Genomic DNA, 26429 nt, shown 5'->3' on the forward strand with positions numbered 1-26429 from the left:
AAGAAGAGATTGGTGACGCTGGATGTGGTGAGTATGTATGCGATCCGATGTGTGTGCGATCCGATGTGTGTGATCTGATTGTGTGTGCGATCTGATTGTGTGTGCGATCCGATGTGTGTGCGATCCGATGTGTGTGCGATCTGATTATGTGTGCAATCCAAGGTTTGTGTGTGAGATCTGATTGTGTGTGCGATCTGATTTTGTGTGCAATCTGATTGTGTGTGCAATCCAAGGTTTGTGTGTGAGATCTGATTGTGTGTGCGATCTGATTGTGTGTGCGATCTGATTGTGTGTGCGATCCGATGTGTGTGCGATCCGATGTGTGCGATCTGATTATGTGTGCAATCTGATTGTGTGTGCGATCTGATTTTGTGTGCAATCTGATTGTGTGTGCAATCCAATGTTTGTGTGTGAGATCTGATTGTGTGTGCGATCTGATTGTGTGTGCGATCTGATTGTGTGTGAGATCTGATTGTGTGTGCGATCTGATTGTGTGTGCGATCTGATTGTGTGTGCAATCCAAGGTTTGTGTGTGAGATCTGATTGTGTGTGCGATCTGATTGTGTGTGCGATCTGATTGTGTGTGCGATCTGATTGTGTGTGCGATCCAAGGTTTGTGTGTGAGATCTGATTGTGTGTGTGAGATCTGATTGTGTGTGTGTGATCTAAGAGATTGGTGACGCTGGATGTGGTGAGTATGTATGCGATCCGATGTGTGTGCGATCCGATGTGTGTGATCTGATGTGTGCGGGTGTGCGATCACTGCAGGTCTTCTGCTCGGCGTCTGGGTGTCCGCAGTCTATAATGAAGTGTCCTGCAGTATCTGTATCTTTTTTAGCTGCACGGACACTTCATTATTGATCCGGGACTAGGGCTTATTTTTGGGGGAGGTCTTATTTTTGGAAAAACACGGTACCGTCAGAGCAGCGAAACGCGTCCGTTTCCGGCAGAGATACTCGGATGTCCCCGGTTGGATCTGAGTTTTTCACACAATATTGGGGCTTAGCCAAAGTCTCCATCTGATGTTGAGAGAAGAGCGGGCGTGAAGGGGTTAAGCGGACACAATGGCGGTGATCTCACATCTATGGAAATTTTGCTTAGTTGTTAGGTTTACAGGAAGGTGTGTCAAGTGACCCCATGAATAGCCGAAAATGAAAAAAATAGGAAAAATCGGACTGTACGGGGGACGGGATTTCCTGCCTCAGATTGGGATTTTGGGATCATCAGGAGACAAGTGACCCAATAGAGTGTGATCGTCCATAGGGGGTGGACTCAGTGACAGGGTCCCTTTAAATTCCTGCTGAAGGCGAAGCGAAAGAGCGAGTGCGAGGGATCTATGAGGACACACGCCCACCATCAGCTCGGAAGAGGAACACGGACAAAGCATTTCCTTTCAGTTTTGCTGCCAAGTTGGTTTCACTTTTATACAAAGAAGAAAAGATTTCCAGGAGACGAGACGGACATGGATTACCGCAATCCAGGTAACACGGATTACCGCAATCCAGGTAACACGGATTACCGCAATCCAGGTAACACGGATTACCGCAATCCAGGTAACACGGATTACCGCAATCCAGGTAACACGGATTACCGCAATCCAGGTAACACGGATTACCGCAATCCAGGTAACACGGATTACCGCAATCCAGGTAACACGGATTACTGGGTAGAGCAGGCATAGGCAAAGTCCACACCATAACTCCAGGTATATATGTGTAAACAGATAAAAGACTGACCGTGCCAGGCAGTGTTGTCATAGGGAAGCAATTATACATGTGGGCTCCATGGACCATGTTATTATTTTTTTTCATTATATCCTCCCTCTCACAGCGAGATGCGGCCCGGTGGAGGATGACGAGATGGAGGATCACGGAGCAGCCAGGAATGTCGCCGAGGAACACGACGACCCCTCCATCGGTCCATTGCTTTCTTGTGAACCGTTTTCCAGTACAAGTTTGCAGATCTCTGGAGCTACAAGTCTGCAGATTTCTTGCTCCGTCCCTCCCACGGCGGCAGCAGGTAAGAATAACCCTGTCCAAAAAGGGGAAATTTAAAGGGAGGGTCCACCCTGATATAAAAATGGAGGGTGAGGTGTTAAAGTTTTTTGATTGTCTTTTTTTTTAATACCTGATACCTTTGCTTTAAGCTGGGGTCACACATAGCGACACAGCAGCGATCACGCAGGTCAGGATCGCTGCTGCGTCGTTACATGGTCGCTGGTGAGCTGTCAAACAGACAGATCTCACCAGCGACCAGCCCCCAGCCAGCAGCGATGCGTGGAAGCGATGCTGAGCTTAGTAACTAAGGTAAATATCGGGTAACCAAGCAAAATGCTTCGCTGGTTACCCGATATTTACCTTGGTTACCAACGCACACCGCTTAGCGCTGGCTCCCTGCACTTGTAGCCAGAGTACACATCGGGTGGGTTAATAAGCAAACCTTTGCTTATTTACCCGATGTGTACTCTGGCTACACGTGCAGGGAGCCGGCACTGGCAGCCTGAGAGCGGCAGACGCTAGTAACCAAGGTAAATATCGGGTAACCAAGCAAAGCACTTTGCTTGGTTACCTGATGTTTACCTTGGTTACAGCTTACCGCAGGCTGCCAGAAGCCATATCCCTGCTCCCTGCACATTCAGATCGTTGCTCTCTCGCTGTCACACACAGCGATGTGCGCTTCACAGCAGGAGAGCGACGACCAAAAAATGGTCCAGGACATTCAGCAACGAGCGGCGACCTCACGGCAGGGGCCAGGTCGTTGCTGGATGTCACACACAGCGACAGCGACGGGACGACGCGGCTACGTCACAGAAAATGGTGACTTAGAAGCGACGTCGTTGTCGTTGCTGTCGTTGTGTGTGACATGACCATTAGGTTTGAATGCAATCTGTCGCTCCCTGTTATCAGCCATTTCAGATTGGGACCCTTTTGGCTTGGTCGGAACCCTATAGATACATTCACAGGTTTATTTTCTTCTCAGATTGCCGCTGGTCTCCGGACGTAATTTCTGCCTTTCACAAACTTCCCTCCTTTAATGAAGAAGAAGTTGACGCTCTTAACTCTTTCCTCGGCTTATCCATGGTAAGAGCCGCTTTGTATCCTCTCGTCAGTAGCTTTGGTGCAATGCATTTCTAGATGTGGCATTTCACACCATGGCCCCCATCCTTTAATAATGGCCCCATCCTGGTGCTCTCATATATTACGTGTCTGCGCTCCTGTGGCGCGCAGTGTCCTCCTCCTCCTCCGTAGCTGGCAGCTCGTGGCAATGACATTATGCCACCCTATGACGGGTACATGACGTCATCTGTTGGCCACTATTGAGACCCTTGGAGCTGGTGGATCTCTGCGCCGTAATATATTTCAGCTGAGTCTGTGTCTGGGGACGCACATTCAGCTGAAGATGGGGCTGACGTCGGCGCCCCCCTCCGGCACAGACACGGTCACACGCTCTATGACCGATCGCAGACTTTACGCCCCCAGTGGTAAGCATTGCTTTCCTTTTTTTCATCCCTGACCAGGTGAACATCTGCATATTGCAAGTCATTTATGTATTCTTCCTTTGCTTGCACGGCCTCCTTCACACGTCCATGTTTCCGGTATTTCTTTTTCGCTCCTAATTGGGAGACCCAGACAGTGGGTGTATAGCTACTGCCTCTGGAGGCCGCACAAAGAACTACACTTAAAAGTGTAAGGCCCCTCCCCTTCTGGCTATACACCCTCCCGTAGGAGTACGGATTCCTCAGTTTTAGCTTTGTGCGAAGGAGGTCACACACGCACGCATAGCTCCATTGTTTTTAGTCAGCAGCAGCTGCTGACTATGTCGGATGGAAGAAAAGAGGGCCCATACAGGGCTCCCAGCATGCTCCCTTCTCACCCCACTGTATGTCGGAGGTGTTTGTAAGGTTGAGGTACCCATTGCGGGTACGGCGGCAGGAGCCCACATGCTGATTCCTTCCCCATCCCTTTTTACAGGGCTCTGGGTGAAGTGGGATTTACTGGTCTCCAGGCACTGAGACCGTGCTCCATCTACAGCCCCTGGAGAAGATGCTGGATGGAGCGGAGTACATCAGGGACATGGCCCTGCTTCCTCAAGGTACTCTGTGTCCCCGTGCATTTGGCGCTCACACCGCAGCATGCTGGGTGTTGTAGTGCGCCGGGGACATCAGCGCTGCGGCGCTTGTGCCATGGCCTCATTCAGCTTCGCTGAAGCAGGCACACTTTTGGGAATCGGTCGCGCCGGCCGCTGGGACTGCGGCGCGGCTGGCACTTATGGTGCGCCGGGGACTTCAGCGCGGGCCGCGCTTTTACGGCGGCCGCGCTGATAACTCGAGTCCCCGGCTTTTGCGGCCTGCTTCCGTTCGTTCCCGCCCCCAGACCTGCCAGTCAGGAGAGGGGCGGGACGCTGGTCAGTGCATCAGCGCCGAGGGCTGGAGTCGTTTTTACATACTCCAGCCCTCACAATAGGCACAGAGGGGACACTGTTTCCCGCACTTTTGTTTAGGAACTCCCACGGACCGCCCCTCTCCACAGACGCCGGCAGCCATTCCTGCTGACACGCTGAGCTGCAGAGGGGAGCCGGGGAGACCCAGACAAGGAATTCTGCGCCTCTTACCCGCTATTCAGCGGGCGGTAAGCAGCCCTCAGGGCTCACCCCCTCTTGTGCCAGTAGTATTCTTAGTATTTTGTTTCTACAAATACTTTGTATTGCATAGCGCTGGTCGCCCTTTGGCTATAGACTCTCTCACATTGCAGAGAGCCAGCAGCATGTCGTCCGTAAAACGCAAGGGTGCCAAGGCACAGACATTATATGCTTCCTGCACCGCATGTGGGACTTTTCTACCGGCAGGCTCCACGGACCCCCATTGTGTGCAGTGCTCGGCCCCTGCGGCGCTTGCACAGTCGGGACCTCTGCTGGACGTGACCCAGGGTGTACCACCTGTGAATGCTGTCCAGGTGACAGGAACTGAGTTTGCAGCTTTTGCTGACAGAATGTCTCTCACTATGTCACAAATTCTTGACACATTGCGAGCTAGGCCTGTACTTCAGGCCACGGACACTGTGCAATCATTGCCCCCTGGTCCCCCTCAGCTCCAAGCTCCGGGACGGGCATATACACCTCAGGGTGAAGACTCTGACTCGGACGATGGCCCCGGGCAGCCTAAGCGGGCTCGCTATGACGGGCCTTCACATTCATCTCAATGGTCAGGATCCCAGCGAGATGAATCTATGGGTGATGAGGCGGACGTAACTGATCAGGATTCTGATCCTGGGACCGCTCTCAATCTAGATACACCAGATGGTGACGCCATAGTTAATGATCTTATATTTAACATCAATAAGATGTTAAATATTTCCCCACCAGCTCCTCCTGTAGAGGAGTCAGCTTCGCAGCACGAGAGAATCCATTTCAGATACCCTAAGCGTACATTAAGCACTTTTCTGGACCACGCTGACTTTAGAGACGCAATCCAGAAACCCCACGCTTATCCGGAAAGGCGTTTTTCTAAACGGCTTAAAGATACACGCTATCCTTTTCCCCCTGAGGTGGTCAAGGGTTGGACCCAGTGTCCAAAAGTGGATCCTCCAATTTCCAGGCTTGCAGCTAGATCCTTGGTTGCAGTTGAAGATGGAGCGGCACTTAAAGATGCCACTGACAGGCAGATGGAGCTCTGGCTGAAATCCATCTATGAAGCGATTGGAGCGTCGTTAGCGCCATCTTTTGCGGCCGTATGGGCACTCCAAGCTATCTCAGCCGGGCTTGCGCAAGTCGACTCAGTCACACGTGCATTTGCCCCGCAGGTAGCACCATTGACCTCGCAAATGGCGGCATTCGCGTCGTACGCGATTAATGCTGTTCTTGACGCTACAAGCCGCACGGCAGTGGCGTCAGCCAACTCCGTTGTTTTGCGGAGGGCCCTGTGGTTGAGACATTGGAAAGCAGATTCTCATTCCAAGAAGTGCTTAACCAATTTGCCTTTTTCTCGTGACCGATTGTTTGGAGAGCGTTTGGATGAAATCATCAAACACTCCAAGGGTAAGGACTCATCCTTACCGCAACACAGACAAAACAAACCCCAACAGAGAAGGGGTCAGTCTGGTTATCGGTCCTTTCGAGGACCGGGCAGGTCCCAATTCGCCTCGTCAAAAAAGACTCAAAAAGACCAGAGACGCTCAGATTCTTGGAGGTCTCAGTCACGCCCAAAAGGGACAGCCGGAGGAACCGTTGCCAAGACGGCGTCCTCCTGACTTGCAGTCTCCAATTCCCACACCCGCGGTCGGTGGGAGGCTTTCCCACTTTGGCGACATTTGGCTGTCACGCGTCAAAGACCGTTGGGTGAGGGATATTCTGTCTCACGGGTACAGGATAGAGTTCAGTTCTCGTCCGCCAACTCGTTTCTTCAGAACTTCTCCACCACCAGACCGAGCCGATGCTCTGTTGCAGGCGGTGGCCGCTCTAAAGGCGGAAGGAGTGGTGACCTCCGTCCCTCTTCAGGAACAAGGTCACGGTTTTTACTCCAATCTGTTTGTGGTCCCAAAAAAGGACGGATCGTATCGACCCGTCCTGGATCTAAAGTTGCTCAACAGACACGTAAAAGTCAGGAGGTTCCGGATGGAATCCCTACGCTCCGTCATAGCCTCAATGTCTCAAGGAGATTTTCTAGCATCAATAGATATCAAAGATGCGTATCTCCACGTGCCGATTGCACCAGAGCATCAGCGTTTCCTACGCTTCGTCATACACGACGAACACCTGCAGTTCGTAGCGTTACCTTTCGGTCTGGCAACAGCCCCCCGGGTCTTCACCAAAGTCATGGCAGCAGTAGTAGCTGTTCTGCACTCGCAGGGTCACTCGGTCATCCCGTATCTAGACGACCTGCTTATAAAGGCACCCTCTCAAGAGGCATGCCAGCACAGTCTGAAGGTGGCACTAGACACTCTCCAGAGTTTCGGGTGGATTATCAACTTTCCAAAGTCTCATCTAACCCCGACCCAATCTCTGACTTATCTTGGCATGGAGTTTCATACTCTCTCAGCGATAGTGAAGCTTCCACTGGACAAGCAGTGTTCGCTACGGACTGGAGTGCAATCTCTCCTTCAGAGCCAGTCGCACTCACTGAGGCGCCTCATGCATTTCCTAGGAAAGATGGTAGCAGCAATGGAGGCAGTCCCGTTCGCGCAGTTTCATCTGCGCCCTCTACAATGGGACATTCTACGCCAATGGGATGGGAAATCGACGTCCCTCGACAGGACTGTCTCCCTCTCTCAGACTGCCAAGGACTCTCTGCGTTGGTGGCTTCTCCCCACCTCATTGTCACAGGGAAAGTCGTTCCTTCCCCCGTCCTGGGCAGTGGTCACGACGGATGCGAGCCTATCAGGGTGGGGAGCGGTGTTTCTCCACCACAGGGCTCAGGGGACGTGGACTCAGGAAGAGTCCACCCTGCAGATCAATGTTCTGGAAATCAGAGCAATCTATCTTGCCCTGCGAGCCTTCCAACAATGGCTGGAAGGCAAGCAGATTCGGATTCAGTCGGACAATTCCACGGCGGTGGCGTACATCAACCACCAAGGGGGAACACGCAGTCGCCAAGCTTTTCAAGAAGTCCAGCGGATTTTGACGTGGGTGGAAAGCAGAGCGTCCACCATATCCGCAGTTCACATCCCAGGCGTGGAAAACTGGGAAGCAGACTTTCTCAGTCGCCAGGGCATGGACGCAGGAGAATGGTCCCTTCACCCGGACGTGTTTCAGCAGATCTGTTGCCGCTGGGGGACGCCGGACGTCGATCTGATGGCGTCACGGCACAACAACAAGGTCCCAGTTTTCATGGCACGGTCTCACGATCACCGAGCACTGGCGGCAGACGCCTTGGTTCAGGATTGGTCGCAATTCCGACTCCCCTATGTGTTCCCACCTCTAGCATTGTTACCCAGAGTTCTCCGGAAAATCAGGTCCGACTGCCATCGAGCCATACTCGTCGCTCCAGACTGGCCAAGAAGGTCGTGGTACCCGGATCTGTGGCATCTCACGGTAGGCCAACCGTGGACACTACCAGACCGTCCAGATTTGCTGTCTCAAGGGCCGTTTTTCCATCTGAATTCTGCGGCCCTGAATCTGACTGTGTGGCCATTGAGTCCTGGATCCTAGCGGCCTCAGGTTTATCTCATGAAGTTGTTGCCACAATGAGACAGGCTAGAAAACCATCCTCAGCTAAGATCTATCACAGGACGTGGAAGATATTCTTAGCGTGGTGCTTGGCTCAAGGGTTTTCTCCCTGGCCATTTGCATTGCCAATTTTTCTTTCCTTCCTGCAGTCTGGATTGGAAAAAGGTTTGTCGCTTAGCTCTCTTAAGGGTCAAGTCTCCGCGCTATCCGTATTCTTTCAGAAGCGCTTGGCACGGCTTTCTAAAGTACGCACGTTTCTCCAAGGAGTTTGTCATATCGTTCCTCCTTACAGACGGCCATTGGAACCCTGGGATCTGAACAAGGTTCTCATTGCTCTCCAGAAGCCGCCTTTCGAGCCTTTGAAAGAGGTTTCCCTTTCTCGGCTTTCACAAAAAGTAGTTTTTCTTGTGGCGGTCACGTCTCTTCGAAGAGTGTCCGAGCTAGCGGCGTTATCTTGCAAATCTCCCTTCCTGGTGTTTCACCAAGACAAGGTAGTACTGCGTCCAATTCCAGAGTTTTCTCCCAAGGTGGTTTCTTCCTTTCATCTCAATCAGGATATCACTTTGCCATCTTTGTGTCCGCATCCAGTTCACCAATTTGAAAAGGGTTTACATCTGTTGGACCTGGTGAGAGCACTCAGGATTTACATTTCTCGCACGGCGTCTCTACGCCGTTCTGATGCGCTCTTTGTCCTAGTCGCTGGTCAGCATAAGGGATCGCAAGCTTCCAAATCCACCCTTGCGCGGTGGATCAAGGAACCAATTCTTCACACATACCGTTCTGCTGGGCTTCCGATTCCATCTGGACTGAAGGCCCATTCTACCAGAGCCGTGGGTGCGTCCTGGGCATTGCGGCATCAGGCTACGGCTCAGCAAGTGTGCCAGGCGGCTACCTGGTCGAGTCTGCACACGTTTACCAAACACTATCAAGTGCATACCTACGCTTCGGCAGATGCCAGCCTAGGTAGACAGGTCCTTCAGGCGGCGGTGGCCCACCTGTAGGAAGAGGCTGTCTGACAGCCCGTTCATGTGGTATCTTTTTACCCACCCAGGGACTGCTTTTGGACGTCCCACTGTCTGGGTCTCCCAATTAGGAGCGAAAAAGAAGAAGGGAATTTTGTTTACTTACCGTAAATTCCTTTTCTTCTAGCTCCAATTGGGAGACCCAGCACCCGCCCTATTTGTTCTTAGGGTTTCGTTTTTTCGGGTGCACATGTTGTTCATGTTGTTTCTTAAGTTCTCCGATCTTGTTATCGGATTGAATTTGTTTTTGAAACTGTTATTGGCTTTCCTCCTTCTTGCTTTGGTACTAAAACTGAGGAATCCGTACTCCTACGGGAGGGTGTATAGCCAGAAGGGGAGGGGCCTTACACTTTTAAGTGTAGTTCTTTGTGCGGCCTCCAGAGGCAGTAGCTATACACCCCACTGTCTGGGTCTCCCAATTGGAGCTAGAAGAAAAGGAATTTACGGTAAGTAAACAAAATTCCCTTCTTGTGGTGTCCATTTGTACTTGTACCAGAGACACGGACACCCATTAAAATCAATGGGTTTCCGCCACAAGGCGGCATGTCACACGGACCGCACACTGATGTGATCTATGTGACACAAACCGGAGGACACCCATTCACTGAAATTAAATGGATTTTTATACTTTATAGTGCTGCTGTTGCTTCCGCGTCCCGCTCATTACGACTCATGAATATTCACTGCACTGACTGCGGACCCGGAAGCAAGTCTGATAGCAGCGCTGGAGACAGGAAATTAAATGGATTTTTATACTTTATAGTGCTGCTGTCGCTTCCTGCTCATTATGACTCATGAATATTCACTGCCTGACTGCGGACCCGGAAGCAAGTCTGATAGCAGCGCTGGAGACGGAAATTAAATGGATTTTTATACTTTATACTGCTGCTGTCGCTTCCGGGTCCTGCTCATTACGACTCATGAATATTCACTGCACTGACTGCAGACCCGGAAGCAAGTCTGATAGCAGCGCTGGAGACAGGAAATTAAATGGATTTTTATACTTTATACTGCTGCTGTTGCTTCCGGGTCCTGCTCATTATAACTCATGAATATTCACTGCACTGACTGCAGACCCGGAAGCAAGTCTGATAGCAGCGCTGGAGACAGGAAATTAAATAGATTTTTATACTTTATACTGCTGCTGTTGCTTCCGGGTCCTGCTCATTATGACTCATGAATATTCACTGCACTGACTGCGAACCCGGAAGCAAGTCTGATAGCAGCGCTGGAGACAGGAAATTAAATGGATTTTTATACTTAATAGTGCTGCTGTCGCTTCCGGGTCCCGCTCATTATGACTCATGAATATTCACTGCACTGACTGCGGACCTGGAAGCAAGTCTGATAGCAAAAGAAGAGACATACAAAAGAAGTTTGTGAGCCACCATACAGGCCCTGTGCAGAGGCGTATAACAGTGACTCGGAGGACGCAGTTCACATTACAGAACATATCGCTGCGGTATTCATGGTACATATGGTTAATATCTGAGTGTTTCACATTCGTCTCCGCAGACCAGACAACCTCTAGGCGTGAAGGATTTCTTACTGGACTTTCAGGATCATCCAGACCATTACAAACAACTGCGGCGACTGGCACAAAAGCTGAAGTCCCTGGGACGGGAGGACGTGGTCAGCGCCATGCACAGAGAGGGAGCCGTTCTGCGCTGGCTGGGTGAGACCTGCCGCAAACATCCCACTAACTCTTTATTAGGGCCCATATAGCAAGGCCCCATCCACCGACATCTAGCAATATGGCCGGCAGTTCTAATGGCTGCATAATTAGGATATCCAGCCTCCTTATTGTAAAGGCTGCATTACACGCTGCGACATCGCTAGAAATCTCGTATGTGACACGCCAGATCGCAGATAAGAGTTGCCGAGATTGCTCATAAGTAATTTTTGTAGCGCCGGTCACAAGTGCGATCTGGCGTGTTACATCGCTAACGAGAGGTCGCAACGTGTAAAGCAGCCTTTAGTCCAAGATACAAGAGGCAGGAAGCCGAGATCTGAGGAGGGGTTTGCAGGGTTCTCACATTGTAGCTGTCCTTTACACAAGAGACCATTGTGCAATAAAACCAGTCCTGCCTGAAAGGTGAGATCGGAGCAGACATTAGCAACAAATCATCTGGATAATTGGCAGGTTTGTACATACAGTGTGTCCACCCATATATACAGTGTATACAGTATATATATATACAGTGTGTCCACCCATATCCTGTATACACCGCACCTATATACAGTGTGTCCACCCATATCCTGTATACACCGCACCTATATACAGTGTGTCCACCCATATCCTGTATACACCGCACCTATATACAGTGTGTCCACCCATCTCCTGTATACACCGCACCTATATACAGTGTGTCCACCCATCTCCTGTATACACCGCACCTATATACAGTGTGTCCACCCATCTCCTGTATACACCGCACCTATATACAGTGTGTCCACCCATATCTACAGTGTATACACCGCACCTATATACAGTGTGTCCACCCATATATACAGTGTATACAGTATATATATATATATATATATATATATATATATATATATATATATATATATATATATATATATATATATATACACAGTGTGTCCACCCATATCTACAGTGTATACACCGCACCTATATACAGTGTGTCCACCCATCTCCTGTATACACCGCACCTATATACAGTGTGTCCACCCATGTCCTGTATACACCGCACCTATATACAGTGTCTCCACCCATGTCCTGTATACACCGCACCTGTATACAGTGTGTCCACCCATCTCCTGTATACACCGCACCTATATACAGTGTGTCCACCCATATCCTGTATACACCGCACCTATATACAGTGTGTCCACCCATATCCTGTATACACCGCACCTATATACAGTGTGTCCACCCATATCCTGTATACACCGCACCTATATACAGTGTGTCCACCCATATCCTGTATACACCGCACCTATATACAGTGCGTCCACCCATATCCTGTATACACCGCACCTATATACAGTGCGTCCACCCATATCCTGTATACACTGCACCTATATACAGTGTGTCCACCCATATCCTGAATACACCGCACCTATATACAGTGTGTCCACCCATATCCTGTATACACCGCACCTATATACAGTGTGTCCACCCATATCCTGTATACACCGCACCTATATACAGTGTGTCCACCCATATCCTGTCCACCGTCATTAACGAGAATGGAGAGGCAGCTATAGGCATAGAAGTGGTGTCTAGGTATAGTAAAGTAGCCATGCGCTACGCAATGAAACCACCTATAGCGCCACCTGGTGGAAAACAACGGAGTTAGCATTTTTATCTCGAAAACGGAACAAGATAGAGAAAAAAAGTGAATTACAAAGTTGTAGGCATCATCAATTCAATACGAATCCACACCTTGCATACAGAAATGCTATGATTAGAAGGTGTAAACCTCACAAGGCTGCGGACGTGAAGCGATACCTCATGGAGACCTTCCTACAAGTCATTGGGTATGGTGGCTGTGTGGAGTGGCCTCCGCTCACCTGACCTGACCCCATTGGACTTCTTTCTGTGAGGTCACATCAAACAGCCGGTGTATGCGACCCCTCCCCCAACATTGCAGGACCTACCACCACGTATCACAGATGCTTGTGCAAACGTGTCACCTACCATATTGCACAGCGTGCAGCCATATACAGTATGCTGTGCAGAGGCCAGATGTGCATTGCAGCAAGATACAGTATGCTGTGCAGAGTGCAGATGTGCATTGCAGCAAGATACAGTATGCTGTGCAGAGGCCAGATGTGCATTGCAGCAAGATACAGTATGCTGTGCAGAGGCCAGATGTGCATTGCAGCTGACGGGGGCCACTAATGAGCGTAATATGCGTGACCAGCATTCAATGTTTGGGGGGGGGTCATGGGTTTTATATCATAGCATTTCTGTATGCAAGGTGTGGATTCGTATTGAATTGATGATGTCCTTCAACTTTGTAAAACTTTTTTTCTCTATCTCGTTCCGTTTTCGAGATAAAAATGCTAACTCCGTTGTTTTCCACCAGGTGGCGCTATAGGTGGTTTCATTGCGTAGCGCATGGCTACTTTACTATACCTAGACACCACTTCTATTCCTATAGCTGCCGCCGTTCTCAAGAATAATGGCGGTGTATACAGGAGATGGGTGGACACACTGTATATAGGTGCGGTGTATACAGGAGATGGGTGGACACACTGTATATAGGTGCGGTGTATACAGGATATGGGTGTACACACTGTATATAGGTGCGGTGTATACAGGATCTGGGTGGACACTGTATATAGGTGCGGTGTATACAGGATCTGGGTGGACACACTGTATATAGGTGCGGTGTATACAGGATCTGGGTGGACACACTGTATATAGGTGCGGTGTATACAGGATATGGGTGCACACACTGTATATAGGTGCGGTGTATACAGGATATGGGTGGACACACTGTATATAGGTGCGGTGTATACAGGATATGGGTGGACACACTGTATATAGGTGCGGTGTATACAGGAGATGGGTGGACACACTGTATATAGGTGCGGTGTATACAGGATATGGGTGCACACACTGTATATAGGTGCGGTGTATACAGGATCTGGGTGGACACACTGTATATAGGTGCGGTGTATACAGGATCTGGGTGGACACACTGTATATAGGTGCGGTGTATACAGGAGATGGGTGGACACACTGTATATAGGTGCGGTGTATACAGGAGATGGGTGGACACACTGTATATAGGTGCGGTGTATACAGGAGATGGGTGGACACACTGTATATAGGTGCGGTGTATACAGGAGATGGGTGGACACACTGTATATAGGTGCGGTGTATACAGGATATGGGTGGACGCACTGTATATAGGTGCGGTGTATACAGGATATGGGTGGACACACTGTATATAGGTGCGGTGTATACAGGATATGGATGGACACACTGTATATAGGTGCGGTGTATACAGGACATGGGTGCACACACTGTATATATACTGTATATACTGTATATATGGGTGGACACACTGTACACTGCCGGCCGGTCAGAGGCCATACGTCCGGACGGTACTTGTGCGTCGGTGAATAGCTCATGTGTTGTCAGTCTGCAGGTCCAGTGTTACCAGAAGAGCATCTTATAAGAGACTTTGTCCCTTCCTTGTGGATGTCACTTACAGTAAAGCTCAGCCTTTCTCATCATAAAGGTAAGTCACATCGTGGATCAGACCCTAGCATCTATTAAGCTATCCTCACACTTCACATATCTGGAGGAAACCAACGCTGAGATCCTATAACCTGTAAAGCAGGTTTTTCGTAGATAAGCAGCACTAGGGGGCAGCACCGAGACATCTACTTCCTTATAGTTGGAGACGTGTTTTCATGCCCGTTGTAACCTGGAAATATAACACTTAGGTCAGTGGTGTGCCGGTCTTTCTAGAATATAAGAGATGTAGATGGCTGGTAGAGGTGACAAAAACAACTGTATATACTGCAATACGTCACTGAAGCCCCAGCCACAAACTCCGGCCCCTTCCGGTCTCCAACCTTCAGAATCTGCACATTAAAGGAGTTGTCCGACATAAACTCAAAAATTTTTGTTAAGCTAATCTGTGCTGTATTGTCATATAAATCACACCTACATTGTTATTTTTTGTTTTCTAACTTTTGTTCCTCTTGAATTATCCCTTTATTCTCTGCAGCTTCTTGTTTACATTCAGATCCAGCAAACATGACCACTTCCTGTGCAAAACCTCAGTCAGAGCTGTCACCACCCACCCCAGTGTCCAGCCCCACCCCAGTGTCCAGCCCCGCCCCCTGCCCGCCCCCCGCACACACATTCCCTGTCAGTATATTCTGCCCCAGCACCTGACCTGGTATCACTACAGCATTGCAAATAACAGCCCCACATCAGGCTCTGCACCGCACACGCACACATATGGCTCTGCACCGCACACACACACATATGGCTCTGCACCGCACACACACACATATGGCTCTGCACCGCACACGCACACACATGGCTCTGCACCGCACACGCACACACATGGCTCTGCACCACACACGCACACATATGGCTCTGTACCGCACACGCACACATATGGCTCTGCACCGCACACATATGGCTCTGCACCGCACACATATGGCTCTGCACCGCACACATATGGCTCTGCACCGCACACATATGGCTCTGCACCGCACACATATGGCTCTGCACACGCACACATATGGCTCTGCACCGCACACGCACACATATGGCTCTGTACCGCACACGCACACATATGGCTCTGCACCGCACACGCACACATATGGCTCTGCACCGCACACATATGGCTCTGTACTGCACACGCACACATATGGCTCTGCACTGCACACGCACACATATGGCTCTGTACCGCACACGCACACATATGGCTCTGCACCGCACACGCACACATATGGCTCTGTACCGCACACGCACACATATGGCTCTGCACCGCACACGCACACATATGGCTCTGTACTGCACACGCACACATATGGCTCTGCACTGCACACGCACACATATGGCTCTGTACCGCACATGCACACATATGGCTCTGCACACGCACACATATGGCTCTGCACACGCACACATAGGGAACACATGTAGGGAATACATACTCACCCGTCCTCGGTCCCCGCCGCTCCTGCACGTTCGCCAGCTGAAGAGAGCACAGACAGCGGGAGGGACAGTGATGAGAAGCAGCGCTGCGCTGCTTCTCATCAGCACTTTCAAATGTACCGGCATCGGTGATCTGTGATGCCGGTACATTTGAATGTGTGATCCTGAGCAGAGAACCCGGTGCTGGAGCTGACACCACGGCAGCCGCCGCCAGGCCCCTCCCCCAGGTCACGGACCCCACAGCAGTGCAGGGGGAGGTTACTGGAGAGTAAAAGAGGTGCGGGGGAATGTGTGGGAGGGTGCAGGGAAGGGGGCGGGGACTCACACACTGTACAGCCCAGCAGGGAGGCGACATGCTGTTTCCACATTTGCATGTCAACATGGCCCTGCCCATGTTGACATGAAATGACCGGAAGCAGCAAAATCGCAGCAGGAGCGGTCACATGACCGCTCTGAGCCGGGGGAGAGGGGCTGACAGCAGGGCTGGTAAGTGGTCTCTATCTACTTGCCTGCCCCAATGGAGCCCAATAGGGAAAAAAAAAAAAAAAAAAGTCAAAGAAGCCGGATAACCCCTTTAAGGGCTAACACCAAGCAATCGTGTGTTTCCACCACAGGCTATGATTGGAAATGGCTCGCACATCGACTGGCCATCCCTTCTCATTTTATAGACCTATGGGAGGAACAAGGCGGGGTGCCAGCCGAAAACGTCCTGAAGACCTGGCAGGTACATGATGTAAATACGGTGAATATTTCTTACTGCCCCTCCTCGAGCTGAATACTGACACTTGCTGTCCGATCACCACATCCGAGGGGTGACAAGACGTGACCACAATCAATGACAGGCCGGTATTCAGATGGTTTCACATGCACAGGTTTTTCATTAGTTTTTTTTGCAATTTTTTTTTTTTTTAAAGTGCACCAATCACCAGGATTTTGCTATACAACTTAGCACCAGTATAGCACTGGCTTTATCAGGCTGATCTTATACATTCCTTTAGTTGTCAGCTAGAATGTATAGGTTTTGAAACACAAGCAAGTAAAGTTTGCAAAATGAGCAGCTTTTTGAATGGCTGGGGTGGGTAATCATAGTGATCGCCGCCCCTATGCCTGTCCCTCCTCCCTGTTAGTAAAATGATTCTATAATAGAACTAGCATAAATAAGTGACTAGAAGGACCTGTGATGATGTCATACCCATGTGACCAGAAGGGGCGGGGCCTCAGCCAACAGAAAAATAATGTTACTTCTTGATAACACTATGTTGGTTGAGGCCCCGCCCCTTCTGGTCACATGGGTATGACATCAGCACAGGTCCTTCTAGCCACTTAGTAAAACAATTCTATAATAGAATTAGCATAAATAACAGATAGTGATTCTTGCCTGTCCGTGCTCCCCCTATGAATCCCCCCCAGCTATCAGCTGCTGCCAAACAGCTGCTCATTTTACAAACTTTACTTGCTTATGTTTCAAAACCTATACATCCTAGCTGACAACTAAAGGTATATATAGAATCAGCCTGATTGTGCCAGTATAGCACTGTATGTACAGAATCAGCCTGAAAATGCCAGTATAGCACTGTATGTATAGAATCAGCCTGATAGTGCCAGTATAGCACTGTATGTATAGAATCAGCCTGATAGTGCCAAAATAGCACTGTATGTATAGAATCAGCCTGATAGTGCCAGTATAGCACTGTATGTATAGAATCAGCCTGATAGTGCCAGTATAGCACTGTATGTATAGAATCAGCCTGATAGTGCCAGTATAGCACTGTATGTATAGAATCAGCCTGATAGCGCCAGTATAGCACTGTATGTATAGAATCAGCCTGATAGTGCCAGTATAGCACTGCATATATAGAATCAGCCTGATAGCGCCAGTATAGCACTGTATGTATAGACTCAGCCTGATAGTGCCAGTATAGCACTGTATGTATAGACTCAGCCTGATAGTGCCAGTATAGCACTGTATGTATAGAATCAGCCTGATAGTGTCAGTATAGCACTGTATGTATAGAATCAGCCTGATAGTGTCAGAAAAGCACTGTATGTATAGAATCAGCCTGATAGTGCCAGTATAGCACTGTATGTATAGAATCAGCCTGATAGTGCCAGTATAGCACTGCATGTATAGAATCAGCCTGATAGTTCCAGTATAGCACTGTATGTATAGAATCAGCCTGATAGCGCCAGTATAGCACTGTATGTATAGAATCAGCCTGATAGTGCCAGTATAGCACTGTATGTATAGAATCAGCCTGATAGTGCCAGTATAGCACTGTATGTATAGAATCAGCCTGATAGTGCCAGTATAGCACTGCATGTATAGAATCAGCCTGATAGTGCCAGTATAGCACTGTATGTATAGAATCAGCCTGATAGCGCCAGTATAGCACTGTATGTATAGAATCAGCCTGATAGCGCCAGTATAGCACTGTATGTATAGAATCAGCCTGATAGTGCCAGTATAGCACTGCATGTATAGAATCAGCCTGATAGTTCCAGTATAGCACTGTATGTATAGAATCAGCCTGATAGTGCCAGTATAGCACTGTATGTATAGAATCAGCCTGATAGTGCCAGTATAGCACTGTATGTATAGAATCAGCCTGATAGTGCCAGTATAGCACTGTATGTATAGAATCAGCCTGATAGTGCCAGTATAGCACTGTATGTATAGAATCAGCCTGATAGTACCAGTATAGCACTGTATGTATAGAATCAGCCTGATAGCGCCAGTATAGCACTGTATGTATAGAATCAGCCTGATAGTACCAGTATAGCACTGTATGTATAGAATCAGCCTGATAGTGCCAGTATAGCACTGCTATAGGTTATATGGGAAAATCCTGGTGATTGGTGCGCTTTAACCAAAAGTGGATTCAGCAGGAATAAGGTTTCCGTCCTTCCTTTATATTTTACATTACATTTCTATTGAATCCATTTATATCTTTGCCACAAAAACGGCACTATTCCCTCCACCCACTTAAAAAAAAAAGTAACCCTGGCTACTTGCAGTGCTGCAATATAGGATAGGAGACCTGACATATGCATGTAATAGCAGCCGATGATCCCCCGCTGCCCCCTGGACCTCCATCATGTCCTGCGGGATTCATCTCCTTTATAGCCCTCATATTGGGAGCTGTAGTTTTGCAGATGGCTGTGAGTAATGGCAGCCTTTCTTCCGCAGGTGAAGGTGAGTGAAGCCACGGTGGGACGACTCTTCGATCTACTGATTGAGCACCGGGAGGACCTGGCAGCGATGCTGTGATGTGAAGGGCGTTGCCCATTGTGCAGCACAATGTCCACTAATTATAATAAAAGAAATAATGTGAAAGATATGGAGGAGCAGCTTTATTGGGGATCACACTGATGAGAGAAGTAACAGGACGCGGCAGGCCCAGGGGTCCCCCGACGCGGCAGGCCCAGGGGTCCCCCGACGCGGCAGGCCCAGGGGTCCCCCGACGCGGCAGGCCCAGGGGTCCCCCGACGCGGGCAGACCCAGGGGTCCCCCGACGCGGGCAGACCCAGGGGTCCCCCGACGCGGGCAGACCCAGGGGTCCCCCGACGCGGCAGGCCCAGGGGTCCCCCGACGCGTTTCTGTGCTTTGTTAGATTGTATAGTCCATAGTGGAGTGGGGTCTTCTGAATGCGGTGGATAGACGGCAGGTCCAGTGTGTACAGATTACACACAGATCCTCATCTGCTCTACAGTCCAGTGAAGAAGCCGTTCTGAGAAGGGTCAGTCCTATCTGTCCGACTTGATTTAACCCCCTTCCCAGGGACAGGGGTTGTGGAATATTTTGGAGGGTAACGTATAAATAGACGATCTTCCTCCCTCTTGATCCAGCGGAGCAGCTTGGTTATGACATTTATTGCACCCACCTTAGTCACTAAAGAGCTGAAGGCCGTGTACAGCTCAAACTTACTGGTGACCTGCGGAGGGAAAGGAAAGAACCCAATTATGTCCAGCATTACACCGAGAAAACACACATCACTCCTCAGTACAGATACCTAGTAAGACACCAGCAAAGTCAATGGCTAAAACATTTTTTTTTAAAAAAAGACCACAGGGCACTGCAATACTGCACGACACTGTGATGCTACCTAACAAGAGAGCCACCGCCAGATGTCTCTGCCAGGTAGCGCCACGGCCGGACTGCTCTGCCATATTGGATCCTTCTCTCCCATAACATCATCTTTTGGGAGAAGAGTCAGGAGGCTCCCCATACACGTTATACTGTTGCCTGATCCAGCTGATATTAATGGGATACTGTGATGCTATGTAACAAGAGAGCCACAGCCAGAAGTCTCTGACAGGTCACGACATGGCCAGAACTGCCCTGCCATGTCGCACCACGGCCAGAACTGCCTTGCCAGGCCGCGACACAGCCAGAACTGCTCTGCCAGGTCATGACACGGCCAGAACTGCTCTGCCAGGTCGCGCCACGGCCAGAACTGCTCTGCCAGGTCATGACACGGCCAGAACTGCTCTGCCAGGTCATGACACGGCCAGAACTGCTCTGCCAGGTCATGACACGGCCAGAACTGCTCTGCCAGGTCATGACACGGCCAGAACTGCTCTGCCAGGTCATGACACGGCCAGAACTGCTCTGTCAGGTCATGACACGGCCAGAACTGCTCTGCTAGGTCATGACACGGCCAGAACTGCTCTGCTAGGTCATGACACGGCCAGAACTGCTCTGCTAGGTCATGACACGGCCAGAACTGCTCTGCTAGGTCATGACACGGCCAGAACTGCTCTGCCAGGTCATGACACGGCCAGAACTGCTCTGCTAGGTCATGACATGGCCAGAACTGCTCTGCTAGGTCATGACACGGCCAGAACTGCCCTGCCAGGTCGCGACACGGCCAGAACTGCTCTGTCAGGTCATGACACGGCCAGAACTGCTCTGTCAGGTCATGACACGGCCAAAACTGCTCTGTCAGGTCATGACACGGCCAAAACTGCTCTGTCAGGTCGCGCCACGGCCAGAACTGCTCTGCCAGGTCATGACACGGCCAAAACTGCTCTGTCAGGTCGCGCCACGGCCAGAACTGCTCTGCCAGGTCATGACACGGCCAGAACTGCTCTGCCAGGTCGCGACACGGCCAGAACTGCCCTGCCAGGTCGCGACACGGCCAGAACTGCTCTGCCAGGTCATGACACGGCCAGAACTGCTCTGCCAGGTCATGACACGGCCAGAACTGCCCTGCCAGGTCGCGACACGGCCAGAACTGCTCTGCCAGGTCATGACACGGCCAGAACTGCTCTGCCAGGTCATGACACGGCCAGAACTGCCCTGCCAGGTCGCGACACGGCCAGAACTGCTCTGTCAGGTCATGACACGGCCAGAACTGCTCTGCCAGGTTGCGCCACGGCCAGGCCAGAATTTTTTGCCAAATTGAATCCTTCTGTCCCACAACATCATTTTTCAGGGGAAGAGTCAGGAGGCTCCCCATACACATGAGACTGTCAGGTTCAGATGTGCATGGTGCACCATCCAACAGTCCAGTCTGTATTGGGGTGTCCTGACTCTCCCCTAGAAGATAATCTCAGAGGACAGAAGGGCGGATTGAATTTCAATGTCCAATCCATTTGTTCCCAGGAAAAATAATCCGCTCCCAAATCTTTGGCCCTGAGCTACGGCCGGCGATAGTGAGCTGTTCTCCTACATCAGTATGATTTACAGGAGATAAGTGGAGAAATAACAAAACGCCACTTTACACATCCTGAGGCTCGGGACATGTTATACTGCGACATCTCCCGGACGTCTCGGTATACGGCATCTCCAGTACAAGATTCTAATCCTATAAATATAGGATTACCCAGGCCAGCAGCGTCTCCTTCTCCGCCACGTGGTATATGAGCCGCAGGGGTCTGGCTGAGCTGTGGATGCGGCAGTGCAGATACCGGTACAGGTCAAACAGCCGCTGCCTTTCCTCCTCGCTGGAGTAGGGGCCGTCAGGTTCAGGGCTGCAGAGCAACAGGGGAGAAGACAAGGCAGTGATAAGGACTGAAAATTAATGCAAAACCTCAACTAAACATGGGCACACGGCTGTATATGTGGAATTTCATGGCCTGCAGCGCAATATTACGCATCTTAGTGCCACTCTCTCCGATTGTCAAAAAGCTGCAGACCAGTGAAAGTTCCACATTTTGGGTGGTCACCTTTGGAAAATCTGGATGTTGCACCTCATGTTACAAATTTACAGTGCTTTGCGGAAGTATTCGCCCCCTTGAATTTTTCAACCTTTTCCCACATTTCAGGCTTCAAAGATGAAAAATTTAAATTAAAGGGTGAAGAATCAACAAGTGACACAATTGTGAAGCTGAACGATATTTATTGTTTATTTTAAACTTTTATAAAAAAAATAATAAACTGAAAATTGTGTTGTGCAATATTATTCATCCCCTTTACTTTCAGTGCAGCAAACTCACTCCAGAAGTTGATTGAGGATCTCTGAATGATCCAATGTTGTCCTAAATGACTGATGATGATAAATATAAGCCCCTGTGTGTGATCAAGTCTCCGTATAATGCCCCTGCTCTGTGATAGTCTCAGTGTTCTGTGTAAAGCGCAGAGAGCATCATGAAGACCAAGGAACACAACAGGCAGGTCCGTGATACTGTTGTGGAGAAGTTTCAAGCCGGAATTGGTTACAAAAAGATTTCCAAAACTTTAAACATCCCAAGAAGCACTGTGCAAGTGATCATATTGAAATGGAAGGAGGATCATACCACTGCAAATCTACCAAGACCCGGCCGTCCATCCAAACTATCATCTCACACAAGGAGAAGACTGATCAGAGATGCAGCCAAGAGGCCCATGATCCCTCTGGATGATCTGCAGAGATCTACAGCTGAGGAGGGAGAGTCTGTCCATAGGACAACAATCAGTCGTACACTGCACAAATCTGGCTTTTATGGAAGAGTGGCAAGAAGAAAGCCATTTCTCAAAGATATCCATAAAAAGTGTTGTTTAAAGTTTGCCACAAGCCGCCTGGAGACACCAAACATGTGGAAGAAGGTGCTCTGGTCAGATGAAACCAAAATCTAACTATTTGGGCACAATGCCAAACAATATGTGCCCAACACAGCTCATCACCCTGAACACACCATCCCCACTGGCAAACATGGTGGTGGCAGCATCATGGTTTGGGCCTGCTTTTCTTCAGCAGGGACAGGGAAGATGGGTAAAATTGATGGGAAGATGGATGGAGCCAAATACAGGACCATTCTTGAAGAAAACCTGTTGAAAGTCTGGGACGGAGATTTGTCTTCCAATACGACAATGACCCAAACATAAAGCAAAATCTACAATGGAATGGTTCATAAATAACCGTATCCAGGTGTTAGAATGGCCAAGTCACAGTCCAGACCTGAACCCAATCGAGAATCTGTGGAAAGAGCTGAAAACTGCTGTTCACAAACGCCTCCATCCAACCTCACTCAGCTCCAGCTGTTTACAAAGGAAGAACGGGCGAGAATTTCACCTCTCCATGTGCAAAACTGATAGACACATACCCCAAGAGACTGCCGCTGTAATCGCAGCAAAAGGGGGCGCTACAAAGTATCAACTTACAGGGGATGAATAATATTGCACGCCACAATTTTCAGGTATCTATTTTTTAAAGAAGTTTATAATAAGCAATAAATTTGCTTCCACTTCACAATTGTGTCACTTGTTGTTGATTCTTCACCAGAACATTCACATTTTACCTTTATGTTTGAAGCCTGAAATGTGGGAAAAGGTTGAAAAATTCAAGGGGGATGAATATTTTCGCAAGTCACTATATATATATATATATATATATATATATATATATATATATATATATATCCTTACAATAAAGTACCTGGTAAATTGTGGAAGCTGTTGGTAGGTTTCAGGGATGTCGAGGGGCTTGTACACAAAATGTAAGAGTTCAGGGACCCCCACAAGAGAGGCACTGTACGAGCAGCAGCGGAGGGCCCCGGCCAACGCCTGCATAGAGTTCTGTGCCTCCATGGCCTCCTGGATCCTTCCCTTACAGCCAGACACGGCGTAGAAAGACTCTTTATCGGTGGATAGCAGCACCAAGCACACCGTGCAGTTGGGGTCCAAGTACGAGATATAAGCATAAAAGTAGCCATCGGGGTTAAATCGTGGAAGGCAGATAGGAGTCCAGATCTCACCCGCCTGAAAGGCAGAGGAGGCTCCAATGAGGTTCAGCAGAAGATGGAGGTCTGCAGGGTCCAGGCGGCAATCCTCAATCACTGCCCGCTCCTGCACCACGGTCACAAGCTGCTGCTCTGCCACCAAGATGGAGAACACTAAATTGGGGGTGATGGCTTTGGTCAGGATGGAGCTGAGCGAGTCCCGCAGTGGGCTGGGCAGGGCCACGCATCGCACCGCCCCAAGGAGGAAGCCAGGGTCCGTATCCAGCAGGTCCAGTAGGCTGTCCAGGATCTTTTCAGAGCCGGTGAGAAGACGCCGCAAATCGTAATTCTTCTTGCGCTCAAATATCCGGGCCACGCTGGCCTGGGTGAGCATGCTGATGATCTGGTAGTACACGTACTGCAGCTCCTTCCTCAGCTGCTCCTCCGACTGAGGGGCCCGGGACACGGACACTAAAACCAGGGGGCCCTGCTGCAGGAAGACCACCTTCTGCTGGTCTGTGAAAGAAAACAGCATCAATCAGCATCGCAGCTTCACAAATGACCCCCGTCATATAAAACCAGACGGGACTTTACGTCACCTACCAGAATGGATGGAGCGGATGGAGTTATTCCCACTCTGGACAAAGCTGACCAGCGCCATCATCACTCCCATGGTGGAGGACAGGGCCTCTTCATTACCATAGCGGGAGTAAATAGGCTTTCCCGCCTCGCTCAGGACAAACACGTGCTTCCGTTTTGTGCGCCAGCTTTCTGCCGTCACGTCCTCCTCTCGCTGGACAGGGGTGGTCAGTGGGGACGCATCCGACGTCACTCCTCCCACCACTGACGAGACCCCAGGAAAATCCCCAGAGTCCTCTGATGTATTATCGGTCAGTTCCTTGTGCTCTTCATCATGGTCGCCAGCAACTACAGATTGGCCAGGGTCGGTGGTCTCATCCGCAGGAGTCGCTGTGTTCCCATCCTCGGGGGTCTTCTCATGTATCTGCCCAGTGTCAGTGCTGTCTGTTAAGTCCTTGCATGATAGCGTTTCGCCACTAGTTTGCTGGGCCTCTGGTGGCTGGCTGCCATCATACACCAGGCCACCAGTCCCACTATCTACATCTTCTGTAGCCGACATACAGCCTTGCTGTACACATTCACGTATGTCTGATCCCCCCTCCTCAGTTACAGAATCATGCTCCACCACACCCGAGGTTTCTGGTACTTCCGATATTCCTCCAGAAACCTGTTCTGTCTCTTCTGCCATCCCCCCGGTACTGTCCTCCAGAGATCCATCTGACCCTTGTGCATCGGTGACATCCGTGCCCTCCTGTAAGGGACCGCGGTGGGGATCGTCTCCGGGATCATATGACAGACGAGCTGCACCGTGATGGCATCCCCCATCGGAGCTCTCTGGCCCTAAGTCTAAGGGCTGGATATCAAGCGGTGACGGTAACGTCTGAAGGTCATCGGTTTCTGTGTGTTCCTCAAGATCTGGGGGAGAAAAACAAAAATGGTCAAGATTACTACAAGTACCCCACCCAGATTAAATGACATGAAACCAGAAATGTGTGTGTAGTGCCCCTGACTACATCAGGGTGCTACAGGGAACTGCATCCTGTCCCCCAGGGTGCAGGGCCAACCCACCATGGTTCCAGGTTCCCATCAACAGTGTCACTAACACCCGCACTACAAATCCCAACCACACCTCATACCAGACCTGTACAGAGTACACCGGTGGCTTCGTCAGGTTGGAACAGGGCCGCCCACCAAGGGGTCAGGCAGATTGATGGGAGCGGAGACAGGGTTGTTGAGAGTTAGCCCTCAGAGTGAGGAGCTGGGGAGTTGGAGCTCCCAGAGAGGTGACAAGTTGGGTCGCAGACAGTGGTCCGGGACCACAGGAGTCGGAAACCCTGTTGCAGGGTATTTTAGAGGGTGTAATAGACTTAGTTCTGGAGAACAGTTGGCACCAGAAGTCCAGTAACAGGACCGGTACCGAGCATGGCGGGGTACTGGACCCTAGATCAGGGAGTAGCTTCACACAACCTGATAATTCACCTGTGGAGGATAGTTTCTTTATGAACTTTCCCCAAGAGCTCAGAGATTGGAGGTATCAGCACAACACGGGGGGATAGGGTTCTCCAAACTACACAACCCACTGAAATCCCAAGTGCCAGCCATCAAGAGCACAGCTGCCATACACACGGGTAGCGGGGCCCCGAAAGTTTCAAGCCAAGGGGCCACAACGGTCAATTTGTGCACGGAGGCAGGGCTCCGGACTTACCAAGTGACACTGGTGGGAGCGGGACCTGGACGGGCTCCCCCCGTAGAGACTGCGGTGCCTAGAGACTTTGGTTTAAAATCTGTGTGAGTGTCTGCTTATTCAGTTTAATCCAGGACCAAGACCACCGCAGTGAGTAACCTGACCCCTGCACCCGGCTTCCCAAGGC

General features: G+C 50.0%; 2 protein-coding genes across 3 annotated transcripts in view; one reads left to right on the forward strand and one right to left on the reverse strand.

Moving 5' to 3' along the window:
- Positions 1 to 1346: 1346 nt before the first annotated feature.
- Positions 1347 to 19169, forward strand: LOC142251613 (uncharacterized). The gene is made up of 7 exons (XM_075324582.1): positions 1347 to 1481; positions 1831 to 2019; positions 2980 to 3080; positions 10698 to 10857; positions 14312 to 14404; positions 16455 to 16564; positions 19028 to 19169. Exons 1-7 carry the CDS (start codon positions 1463 to 1465, stop codon positions 19106 to 19108), a joined length of 753 nt encoding a protein of 250 aa, XP_075180697.1. The 5' UTR covers positions 1347 to 1462; the 3' UTR covers positions 19109 to 19169.
- A 7-nt stretch (positions 19170 to 19176) lies between these two features.
- LOC142251610 (vacuolar fusion protein MON1 homolog B-like) overlaps positions 19177 to 26429 on the reverse strand; it is a 66208-nt gene continuing 58955 nt past the window's right edge. For both annotated transcript variants that reach the window (XM_075324575.1, XM_075324574.1), the window contains exons 3-6: positions 24583 to 25473; positions 23697 to 24495; positions 21666 to 21813; positions 19177 to 19772 (exon numbers count right to left, since the gene is read on the reverse strand). In XM_075324575.1, coding sequence (XP_075180690.1) covers positions 19545 to 19772; positions 21666 to 21813; positions 23697 to 24495; positions 24583 to 25473 — 2066 coding nt within the window. In that variant the 3' untranslated portion in view covers positions 19177 to 19544. The remainder of the gene's footprint in view (positions 19773 to 21665; positions 21814 to 23696; positions 24496 to 24582; positions 25474 to 26429) is intronic.

Source organism: Anomaloglossus baeobatrachus, chromosome 9 (genome assembly GCF_048569485.1).
Source record: "Anomaloglossus baeobatrachus isolate aAnoBae1 chromosome 9, aAnoBae1.hap1, whole genome shotgun sequence".
NCBI lineage: Eukaryota > Metazoa > Chordata > Amphibia > Anura > Aromobatidae > Anomaloglossus > Anomaloglossus baeobatrachus.